The sequence below is a fragment of the Eptatretus burgeri genome, chromosome 2 (genome assembly GCF_056783735.1).
Source record: "Eptatretus burgeri isolate ZD-2024b chromosome 2, Ebu_testis_v1, whole genome shotgun sequence".
In the NCBI taxonomy this organism is placed as follows: Eukaryota; Metazoa; Chordata; class Myxini; order Myxiniformes; family Myxinidae; genus Eptatretus; species Eptatretus burgeri.
In genome coordinates, this window is record NC_140962.1 from 77,166,525 (window position 1) to 77,179,024 (window position 12,500).

Sequence of the window (12,500 nt, forward strand, 5' to 3'; positions counted from 1 at the left end):
CCCATCCACACTTTAATAGTGGAAGCCTCTGTTACAATTTGATATTTGGCTGAACTGCTGGTCTTTCTCACATGCGGGAAGTGAAATGCAGGAAAATGCTTCTTGTATTTAGAATGATTTATTCAAGGAATATGAGGGTAGGGGAGAAGGAGAGCCAGAACTATAAACGGAATGGATCTGATCACCAAATTTTTAGGAATAACTATCAAATAATTGTTCGTAGTCCCTCAGATATTAATAACTGAAACTCAGACTTTAACTTAAACTGTTTACAGTGCCTTCAGAAAGTATTAACACTCCTTAACCATTGACTTTTGTCACATTTTGTTGTGTTACAGCCTGAATTTAAAATGGATTAAGTTCAAAAAATTTTGCCACCGATCTACACAAGATACCCCATAATGACAAAGTGAAAACATGTTTTTCGAAATTCTTTTAAATTAATTGAAAATGAAAAGGTGAAATGTCTTACATCAATAAGTATTCAACCCCACCCCCCCCCCCCGCCCCCCGAGTCAATACTATGTTGAAGCGCCTTTGGCAAAGATTACAGCTTTGAGTCTTCTTGGGTATGTCTGTTTCAGCTTTATACATCTGGATTTGGGGATTTTTGCCCATTCTTTCTTGCAGATTTGCTCAAGCTCTGTCAAGTTGAATGGGGAGTGTCAATGAACAGCAATCTTCAAGTCTTTCCACAGATTCTCAATGGGATTCGAGTTTGGGCTTTGACTGGGCCACTCAATGACTTTCACATTCTTGGTCTGATGTCATGCCAGTGTTACTTTGGCTGTATGCTTGGGGTCATTGTCCTGTTGGAATGTTAATCTTCGCTGCAGTCTCAGGTCTTTTGCACTCCGAAGCAGGTTCTCCACAAGGTTTTGCCTGTATTTGGCTCCATTCATTGTTCCCTCTATCCTTACAACTCTCCCAGTCCCTGCCACTGAAAAACATTCCCATAGCATGATGCTGCCGCCACCATTATTCACAGTAGAGATGGTGTTACATGGGTGATGAGATGTGCTCTGTTTCCGCCAGACATAGCGCTTTGCATTCAGGCCAAGTAGTTCATTTTTCATCTCATCAGACCACAGAATTTTTGGCCTCATGCTGTCAGACTTTCACATGCCTTTTTGGAAACTCAAGGCGTGTTGTCAAGTGCCTTTTTATCAGCAGGAGCATCCATCTGGCCACTCGCCTATAACGCCTAGATTTGTGAACTGCTGCTGCAGAGACTGTCGTCCTTCCGGCAGGTTCTCCCATCTCAGCCAAGGAACTCTGTGGTTCTGTCAGAGTGGTCATTGGGCTATTGGTCACCTCTCCGACCAAGGTCTATCTTGCTCAGTTTCGTCAGATGGCCAGCTGTAGGAAGAGCCTCGGTGGTTCCATATTCTTTCCATTTCCTATTGATGGAGCTCACTATGCTCTTGGGGACTTTCAACATTAGAAATTGTTTTATACCCTTCTCCAGATCGATGCCTCCTCACAATTCTATCTCGGAGTTATATTGGCAGTTCCTTGGATTTCATGGTGGAGTTTCTACTTGACATGCACTCTCAACTGTAGGACCTTACATAGAAAGGTGTGTTTCTTTCTAAATCATGTTCAATGAATTGAATTGGCCACAGGTGGCCTCTCATCAAGTTGCAGAGACACCTGAAGGATGATCAAAGTAAATTGGATGCACCTCAGCTTAATTTGGAGTGTCGCAGCAAAGGGGTTGAATACTTATTGACGCAAGACATTTCACCTTTTCATTTTTAATTGATTTGTAAAAAAATTCTAAAAACATGTTTTCATTTTATCGTTATGGGGTATTTTGTGTGGATCGGTGACAAAAAATTTAAATTTAATCCATTTTAAATTCAGGCTGTATCAACAAGCGGTGACAAAAGTTGAGGGGTGTGAATACTTTCTGAAGGCACTTCTTGTTTTGTTTTATTGTCAGCATTACATTGATGTACTTGTAATGATAAAGACTGAGTGGAATGGATTTAATTTGTTTATTTAGGCTCCGATTGACTCGATTGTTCATCATTTTCAATGTAATTATGGTCATATTCTCCTTCAGAGGTCCTCGGAGGCTTGTATAGATATTGTTGGACTCTATTCCAAGCCAAAATTCAGTGACACTTCACCCAAATCTTCCTGCAATTGTCTCAGTTCTCCACTATCCACCATCATAATTATTTGGGTTGTGAAACAAAGTGGTAACCCAGTTGACTTGTTGCAATCTGTGTTTCACTCAGCCGAGCTGTATTAATTGATGGTAGATGGCAGGGTTTATGGGTCCATTACTCCCCTTTGCTTGTAGGGGTGGGGGTGGGGTCGGGGGAGGGGGGAGAGGAGGTCGCATTTTTGACCAATGTTTTTTTAATGGTCTTCTGATTTTATGTTTAAATGATGAATATTTTTTACAAAATCTTTTCCATTGGTTCTTCACAGTGGGGATGTTTTTTAAGCACAGCTTTGGGTAAGATGATTAAACATAGAGTTCATTTTCTCTCACCAACATTGTGCTATGTGCCTTGTTTCACGAGCACTTGGTATTTCACAGCTTGTTGCATGGCCTACATCACTCTTGAGGCTGTTTGCAGTCCATTGAATTGCCAACCCTCCAGTGCCTGGTCAATTCTTGATTGACATAGTGGAAGAACATCCACCAGGCCCAGTGTCTGATCCACTCATGCATATATCCTACTCGTGTGCATCTTCATCCACACCCCTGACTGTCCAACCTGTTTACGGCCAGGCCAACACTTGCGATGTGTCCACACTCGCGTTTCAGCCAGCCTCTAGCGATGCTTCCATTCCCACATCTGGGCTGGTGCCTATGGCACATCTGCAACCGTGCCCATGCCTGCGCTCACGACTCTTCCACGCCAACACTCGTAGCCTGTCCACATTCATGCACAAGCCCACCCCGATAACGTTCTCTCGAATGTTGTTACCGACCCTGATGTTTCCTCCCAGCTGCCGAAATCAGTCTTTGTGGTAGCTCTGGAGAATGCATATCACCAAGTCACTAATTTTGTTGTGAATTCCATTCTGGGTTGCTTTTATGTGCTCAGCCAATTAAATTACTTCAGCCATAGTTGATTGTTTAGTTGTGTTTGCCCCTCAGTGCTATTAATGATCACCCAGCAATGAGTCTGCCCAAAAGCTCCATTTTCTGCTTCATATGCTTCTGTGACCATCCCCCTAAAGGATATTTGGGATGTTCAGGTCTCCCTGTTGTTAAAACAGAGCTATGCTGATTTCATGGATTATTTCTGGTTGGAACTTTTGCATGAACACGTCAGCCCACCTAGATCAAATTAAGGACCAACCATTTTGGTCAAAAGACCACCTTGAAGCTTATCGGGCATGGAAGATTGACAGGCCCACATGCCTTACATGGGAAGTGCTTGCCATTGAAATATAGGAGACTGAGGATCCTCTGTGAGCCGAACCGCCGGTATGATGTCATAATGATCTCTCCACAATCCCTGCCATGCCTTGATTCATCCTCCTCAGACAAGATACAGTAGTTTCTGCCTTTTACAGATGCAAAGCTTGGCTCAGCTGCAGGGAATGGTTGGTGGTTTTGAGCTTGGAGGTTTGAACATTTATAGTCACTCAGAAAGTAGCTCACCAAAACTAACTTTCTGTACCGTACGGTCTACTCAGTTTAGCTGAAGGACGTCTCTCCTCAGGCACTGCTTTCAAGGTTCTTGGAATGCTGTTCATGAAGTATATATATATATATATATATATATATATATATATATATATATATATATATATATATATATATTGTTACGGATTCGCGCCCGCCGGCGTGCTGACGGCCACGTAACTCGAATCGCGGCACGTCGCCCACCGGACGGACAATCCAGTCGTGACCCTCTCGGACTAACGCTGGGAACCAGTCACGGGTGGACCTTTCGGTCTCACCGCGATCGAGCCAATCAGCCCCCGCGTGGGATAGGGTTGCTCGCCAAATTCGACCTACCTAAGTACCCACACGGAGGGTAGACCGGGCGGTCGCACCTCGCCGCAGGTCGACTTCGGACACGGGCCACTTAAGCGACCCGTTCCATACTATCGGGATAACCGAGCGGTGTTATTCGTCGACCTCGACGGTTCGATTAATTATCGGGCGTATTCAGCCCACTACCAACCCTTTACGTGAAGCAAGATGAGGATTCAATGAAGGAAATGACGAAGCGAAGCGGGAAACAGTTCAACACAAAGCACATTTATTCGCGATGAACGGAAAGCACACATATTCAATTCCACCAAAAGCACATAGAAAAGAAGAGAAACACAATGCAATTCCACCAAAAGCACATAGAAAGAAAAGAAACACAATGCAATTTTTACACAAAAAGCAAATGCGACAATGCAGATCTAATACCGATTACGCGAGCACACGGCAACACTTATACAATTTTACTTCACAGACGGCGCCGACAACACACACACTCAAAGCAAAGGAAAAGAAAAGAGAACCCTCAAGGATGAGGCGGGCCTGAGGCCGAGACCGGGTCGGGCCTACCCGTCTGGTGATGAGACGCGGAGCGGCGATGGTGCCTCAACTCCGCGGGCCTCGCGGGCAGTGTCTGGTAGGGGGTGGGAAAGGGGCCCCCTTGGTCGCACTATCTCAGCGCGGGGGGGAAACAGGAGGGGGTTGCTGATGCTCGGGGTATAGAGGATTTCCACTCTGCCTCGAGTCCCGCGACGAGCGTCTCCACCTCGGCCAGGTCGCGCCGTCGGCCTCCCTGGTGTGCAGCTCCCTGCACGACGCGAGCACCCCTCGTCTGCCCTCGCCGCCTCTCCACAGCTCCGTCCCCTCCGCTCCGACTCCAACGCACACGACGACGACCAACTCCTTCTTGCTTCTTCTTCCCAACTCCACCGCCCGCGAAGTCTTAACTCTCCATCCACTTGACTGACGAACGCGGTCGCTTATATAAGCCCCGTGGCTTCGCTCTCTCATCTTTGACCCCCTCCCTTCGACCTTTCACCTCGCTCCCCATTGGCCCGAGAAAAAGTGGGCGTGAATGCTTTTTGATCCATAAATTTGCATATAGCGATCGCCTTCCAACGCCCTGGAGGCGGGGCCAAATCGCCCCTCGCTCACCGATTGGATGGAACAAAAGTGGGCGTGTGTCGTTTTTGATCCGTTTTTGAAGTGGAAAATCCGTGGTTTTGTACACGCTGTTCGGCGCGCGCCCTGCACGAGTCCAACACCGGTACCCACAAGCGGCGCAGGAACGGTGGCGATGCGACGGTTGCGGGGTGTGACGTGAAGCGGCGCCGCGGTGGGTGGTTGATGTTGTGGTTGGTGGTGGTAACAATGGCGGTTGGTCCAAAATAAAGATGGTAAAAGAAAAACGGCTATCCTGAAGAGTCGCAGCACGCATGAATGACATTTATTCCCACTAGACAACGGGTTTGGGCCTAACTACACATATACTTACCGAGATATCTCACCTAAGGGACCTGAATGGTGGTTTGCGAATTTGGTAACCACAACAATATATATATATTTGTTGTTGTTCAAAACACATTGGAAGCACATTCAATTAAATCTCCTAAGGCAAGCTCCTCCAAATAATTGATTTTAAGGGAAGGCCATTGTCACTGTGGTCCCTTCAGCATCGGGGTACACCAGGATCCCCTAGACACATCCATATTTGCTTTCACCATTCATCTAAAGGTTGTGTCATTCCTGGAGAAATTTTACAACCATTGCAGCTTGATTAGATATCTACATTCTGGGGACTTTGGAGCAACATTCAATTTTTTTTCCAGGCCTTTGTTTCTCTTTATTGAGGAGTCTGAATTGGAAGGTGAATCCAAGTAAGAGTGAAACTTTCTCCATTTTAACCCTGTCGTCTTGACTGTTAAACAAGTTCTGCTGAGAACCACAGGTCTTGAGTGCTCGATTCAACAGTTGGGTTGGCTGTATTTATGGATTTCATGAAGCGGAAGGCTGAGACTGGCTACCGTGTTTGTATTGCCCTCCAGAAGCTGGGGGACACTCAGTGTGGAGAATTGCTGCTTCAGAAAAAACAAAAAATGTGGATAAAAAATAAAATGGGGGATATTGTAATCCTGTGTCTGTCTGTCTGTCTCTCTGTCTGTCTGTCTGCCCGTCTGTCCGTCTGTCCGTCTGTCTGTCTGCCCATCATGCTATCTCCGAAACGGTTGTGCAGTAATTCACCATACTTGGTAGTTATGATCACCACATGGCAAGAATGTGCAAGAACAATATATTTTTTGGCACTGCCCTCTGGAGCAAGGTGAAAAGATCAAACAAAAAGTATAATTACAGGCACATTTTATAAACTTTTTTAGTGAAATTTTGTATGTGCAATGAACTTAGGGGGACACATGAAATATGTAGTTTTATTTATTTGTTTATTTTGTTGTATTTGACCTCCGGTTCATGCCGCGGTGGGGCGGTGGGGGGGGGGGGGAGCTGACAATGCTGCAGTGGTAAACACGGGAAAAATTTGAACTCAAGATTTGATATTGGGTCAATCCTGGTGGAACTTTTTGCCATCTTTCAACTCTGCTTTTGGTGGGAAGTGTGGGGACTTGCGACGTCGTGCCATTGACTTCGTTCTATTCTTCTTTGGTTTTATGTTTTCCTTTCGTTTTACATCTTCCTTTAGTCTCTGAGTTTTACATTATAATGTAAAACCAATGGAAAAGGATAGTTTCCTTTAGTTTTACGTTTTCTTTTAGTTTTAAAGCTTTAGTTTTACATTTTCCTTTAGTTTTAAAGCTTTAGTTTTATGTTTTTCTTTGCTGTGACATTTTCTTTCGTTTTATGTTTTTCTCTGCTTTTACGTCCTCACTTTTGCTTTTGCTTTCCTTGTTTCATGGTAAAAGTAAGTGCTGGCAAGCTTATCTAACATTGCATTTTGTTCCATTTTCAGGTACATTGGGTGTCATCACTGAGGTGACTCTCAAGATCAGACCTTTGCCAGAGTGCCAGAAATACGGCTCCGTGGTCTTTCCTAACTTTGCGCAGGGTGTCGCTTGCCTCCGCGAAATGGCTCGTCAGGTAAGGCTTTAAAATTAGCTTGCAGCCCTTGCACTACCATCTGAGATAATAAATGCAATGTTGGAGAGGTTAGGGAGAGTAGGAGAGAAAAGGGGTGGGAGTTTAGGAGATGGAAATAAGGGTAAGGAAAGGTGCCAAAAGAGGTTCTGACATTTGTGTATGTAATATAAATAGATGCTTCTCCTTATGCAAAATGCCTCTTGCATGAGTGTTGGTATAATTTCTTAACAATTAAAATAACCAATGAAGAGTCAAACATTTTTTATCAACAAAAATTGTGGCCGTTTCTGTATTTTTTTACTGAAGTGCCCATCTATCTTAACCCTCCCTGCCCCCCACCCCTACCCATTTCATTCCCAGCGCTGTGCTCCTGCCTCAGTTAGACTCATGGACAATGCTCAATTTCAATTTGGTAAGTTCTCATCCTGAATTGATCTCATAGAATGATTGAAATTTGGATTTTTATTTTTATTTTTTTGTTGTCGTTGAAGTTTAGTAAATAGAAATGCAACATGAAACGCATCTTCTTTTGGAGAACCTTCAAAAAAAAAAAAATAATGTACCTTTTGTTTTGTTTTCTGTGCCTTTAGGCCATGCTCTGAAGCCTCAAGTTTCCTCCATCTTCACATCTTTCCTTGATGGCCTCAAGAAATTGTATATCACAAAGGTGGGCTGGGTGAATATTTGATGTCATTGCCTGTCTTCCCTTCAGTTTAAGTAGCAATCAAAAATAATTGCTGTCGAACATCACTTGGCTGCTTTGGTGGGAAAAAAAATATTTGATCACTGCATTTGCTAATGTAAAGAGGAAAGTGAGTGTTAAAATTGAACATTGTGAATTAGCCTATATCGGTGAACCGTAGCATTGACTCAACAGAACTGTGAAATACAGACCTAACCTTGAACTACCTAAAGAGAGATGTCATGTCTTTTTATGGAAGAAATAGGATAAATTTGGGAGTTTATTTTCAGATGTCTATGGTTTTTATAGCATTGTCATAAGCATGCCAGATATGGTGAAGGTCTACCTCATAAGAACATTGGGAAAAGTTATTTGGTCAAGTTATTTCCTGTTCCTTTAAATGATTGTGTTTGTGGAGATTGCTACTTCTTTGTCAAAAATTATATTTTCATCTTCTTGTTTTCCATGATTTGCAAATCAGACATAAAAGGAATGCAAATAAGATGTCAAGTCAAGCCAGATCAGATCTGTGACTTGTTACAGATACCATGTAAACCTGTACTAACCTGTTTCATGGTCGGGTTGTTGGCGACTAACCCGTCTACCCCACCAGGTTTCCTGGTGAGGAGGGTGTATGATATGGACACCCAGCAGGATCAATAACAAAACCTGTCAAAAGGCGGAGGAGCTCCTTGTGAGCCAACGGCCATCCATATCTAGTGCCTAACTGTGTCTGCGGATGTCCTCCTGCAGTTGGGTTACTACTTATTAGGAGGTTTGTGGCAGGATTTTCACTCCAGCCACCGGAAAACCCTCCACTCCACAAAACATAAGAAAACTGGAAAGACAATTGAAAACTCACTATGTGGGAGTACCTCCTGTGCAGCTGCCCTTCGCTGGGCAACTCAACCGATGACGGGATTGGGGAAAATCATTCGGGACCCGCACTCTTTGATGATAGGAGGAAAACCACGGGGTAACCTTCCCGGGTTAGATTGTGGCAGTGTGTTTCGGGGTGCTGCTGAGGTGTCATTCACCAGACGGCAGTCTCTTCGGGTGGGTGCCTGGAATGTCCCATCCCGAAAAGGAGATGATCACCTGTCTCTGTTATCATTTGAGCTCAAACGTTTGAACATCGGTATTGCAGCACTCTCTGAGGTTCGGAGACCAGATTGCTTTGAGATAATGGCGGGTGGTTACACCTACTATTGGTCTGGTCACACTGATGGTTACCATGCTGAAGGAGTTGCTGTAGCTGTGTCCAATAAGCTGATTCCAAGGGTAATGGAGGTAACTGGTCAATGAGCATATTACGAGACTAAGAATAAGTCACTCACTCATTGGGTGTCGTTTCTCAAGTCTCGGAATGTGCTCCGACTGAGGCGAGTGATCTCACCGTGATGGACGCATTCTATGCCAAGCTCGAGTCTGTGGTTTATCAGTGCTCCAGGTGAGATACTCTTCTCATTTTGGGGGATTTCAATGTATCGAATGGAACTGATCGGGATGTTTTTGAGACATGTGTTGGTCCCCATGGGTCTGGAACTGTGAACCAGAATAACACTAAGTTCCTCGACTTTGCAAGAAGTCATGGACTGAGTTAGGGTGGCTGGTTCATGCTTTCAGCGCCCACAGGCTAATCGTTGAATTTGGTATTCCAACACTGGTGGTGTTGCAAGGGAGATTGACTACGTGCTCTTTGATTGTCGCTGGAGGATGATCCAGAACTGCAGGGTCTGCCAGGGTGCTCAGTTCCTCAATACCGACCACAGGCTTGTCAGAGCAACTCGGAAGTTTCAGCTTAAATCCGGGATAATGGTATAATTCCAGCCCCGGCTGTATGTTGGCAAGCTCAAGGATCAGAGGGCAGCTGAGGAGTTTGTGGACAGACTGAGTGGGGATTTGGGGGGGGGGGGTCTGAGTGCTTTGAGTAATCTTGAAGAGTTGTGGAGTGCCTTCAAGACCACCATCCTTGATGTTGGCGGTAGATGTCTTGGAACTCACCAGAGGGCGAAGAAGAATTTTGTCTCTCAAGGGACACTGGATACCATTGACCAAAGTCACAGGGCCAAGTTTAATGGCAGAGCCGAGCTTTACAAGGAGTTGAGGCGTAAATCTGTATGTGTGCTGAGGGTGGACAAGGAGGCCAATGTGTGAGGAATCTGTGAGGGGGTAGAGCATTACCTGTGGTCAAGTGACTCTCATCTTGCTTACAGGAGAATTCGCGCATTGCCTTATTCCAAGCCTGTCGCTTGGTGTTCTGCAGTTTGAGTGGAGGTTGGTGGACTCTTCACAGAGGAGTCCAAAGTGAAGGCCAGCTGGGCCGATTACTTTGAGCGGCTGTACCAGGCTGATCCACCAACTATTGAGTTGGATGTCTGGGGTGTTACTATCCCTATTGCTGACCCTGCAATCAACTGTAATCTACCTTCGTTTGTGGAATCACAGGTTGTGGTGAACCGGTTAAAATGGGGTAAAGCTCCTGGGATTTGTGGCATCCATGCTGAACTTGTCAAGGTTGGTGGAAATGCTGTACTCATGTTGTCGCATGCAATTCTGTGCTCTGTCTGGAACACAGGCATCATCCCAACTGACTGGAAGTGGGGCCTTGTTGTTCCTCTCTGGAAAGGAAAGGGTGATTGTCAGTACTGCAACAACTACTGAGCAAGGTCTTTGCTCAGATAATTCTTGATAGGGTTCGCCACCTTCTGCTTGAGCACCAGCGTCCAGAGCAGTCAGGCTTTACACCAAAGAGGTCAACGATTGACCGTATCCTTGCTCTTCGTTTCCTCACCGAACGCAGACGAGAGTTTCGGCAGGGGCTGCTTGTAGCCTATGTTGATCTCTGCAAAGCGTTCGATTCAGTGAATCGGGATGTTCTCTGGAGGATTCTTGGCCTTCATGGGGTGCACCAAAACGGATCAATCTGATATCTGAACTCTACTATGGTAATGAGAGTGCTGTGAGATGTGGTGGTATCATCTCCGACTTATTTCCAGTTGTAATTGGAGTTTGTCAGGGGTGTGTGCTGGCACCCACACTTTTCAGCGCTTGTATGAACTGGATTCTGGGGAGGATGTCGGAGAGATCAAGGTGTGATACATCGTTTGGGCATGTCAAGATCTCTGACCTTAATTTCGCAGATGATGCAGTCATCTTTACGGAGACTCTGGATATCCTTTTGAGGGCCCTTGAGGTGCTGAATGAGGAGTCGGAGCCACTGGCATTATGGGTTTCCTTGCTCAAAACTAAGATCCAGGCTTTCAATGACATCTTGGATGCTGCTATCCTGTCTGTACCTGCTTGTCGTGAGGATGTTGAGGTCATGGAGAGATTCATTAACCTTGGTAGTGATATTCATGTCTCTGCTGGCTGTGAGCCAGAGGTCAATAGACTTTTGGGTCGGGCCTGTGGAGTCATGGATTCACTGGATCATGGGTGTGGCGCTGTCTGCCGCCGGTACCTGTGCAGGAGGACGAAAGTCCGAGTCTTCAGGTCCTTGGTGCTTCCAGTCTTGCTCTATGGATGTGAGACATGGACTCTAACCAGGGATCTGAGATGGAGAATTAATTCCTTTGGGACCAGTTCTTTTCACAGAATCCTTGGCTATTGCTGGTCTGACTTTGTGTCCAAGAGCAGTTGCTGAAAGAGACTCAAATGAGATTTGTTACCTGCATAGTCCATGAGTATCATTGCGGCTGTATGGACATGTGGCTTGTTTTCCTGACGTTGATCCTGCTCACCAGATTCTCTCAGCGAGAGAGCCTCGTGAGTGGAGGAGGCCAATGGGCCGACCATGTGCCTCGTGGTTGCAGCAGGTTGATTCGCATCTCAAGGAGATGGGGATGGGCCAGGCATCTGCCTGGGAGATGGCCAGACGGAGGCCCCTGGAGTACCGGCAGAAATTTGACGCAGCGACACGCTGCATGCTGCCATACCTGACCTGACCTGAAATAAGATGACCATATATCACCATGTGGGGTGCTTCTTGTTTGCTAATTGCAAAGTTTTTACGATTGATTTGTTTTCGTTCCTCGACAAGTTTTCCTGTCCTTTATATTTTGTCAAGGATATAAAAGGTTAATAAAGCAAAATACAGTTGAAGTAAATAGATCAGGAATTTTTTTGAGCACTTTTACATTTAGAACATTGTTCAGTGGTGTTTACATTTTGATGGCATCCTCACACACGCATACAATATCTGTCAATACAGTATGACGTAATTAATATACTTCCTCTTAGATTAACTATTTAAGAACTCATTATGTATTAACTAACTTTTGGCATCCAGGGGATGCTACATACGACCATTCAATCATCACCTCTTGTGCCTGTGTTGTTTTTGAACATTTGTTTATTGCAACTTTTATTTATTCCAAATGAACATCAAAAAACTTAAAAAGTCACACCAAACATTTTGGGTGAGTTAAAAACCTGAAATAATTTTTTTGTTTGCTTTTTGGTCTACGAAATGCATATATATGGTGCAAATTATTCAGACAGGACAATATCAGTGCAGCTACATATAGGCCTGCCAGTGGTCATGGGTTTGTCATTTGGTTTTTGAGTGCAACCTTAAAGGAGAGAACAATTAGCAATTTGATTTGTACAATTAGCAATTTAACTCATTGGGCATCATTTTATAATCATCTTACAAATCTCAAGAAAGTATCATCTTACAATCTCAATGCCAAACTCTCCAATCAGTCTCTTTCCTCAAAGGCATGGTCGTGTCTTGTCAAGTCCGTGTCTCATGTATGC

General features: G+C 44.8%; 1 protein-coding gene across 4 annotated transcripts in view; it reads left to right on the forward strand.

Moving 5' to 3' along the window:
• Nucleotides 1-12,500, forward strand: part of AGPS (alkylglycerone phosphate synthase) — a 334,856-nt gene that overhangs the window by 167,322 nt on the left and 155,034 nt on the right. For all 4 annotated transcript variants that reach the window (XM_085869957.1, XM_085869958.1, XM_085869959.1 and 1 more), the window contains exons 11-13: nucleotides 6,930-7,057; nucleotides 7,418-7,469; nucleotides 7,648-7,724. In XM_085869957.1, the coding sequence (XP_085726083.1) occupies nucleotides 6,930-7,057; nucleotides 7,418-7,469; nucleotides 7,648-7,724 (257 nt within the window). The remainder of the gene's footprint in view (nucleotides 1-6,929; nucleotides 7,058-7,417; nucleotides 7,470-7,647; nucleotides 7,725-12,500) is intronic.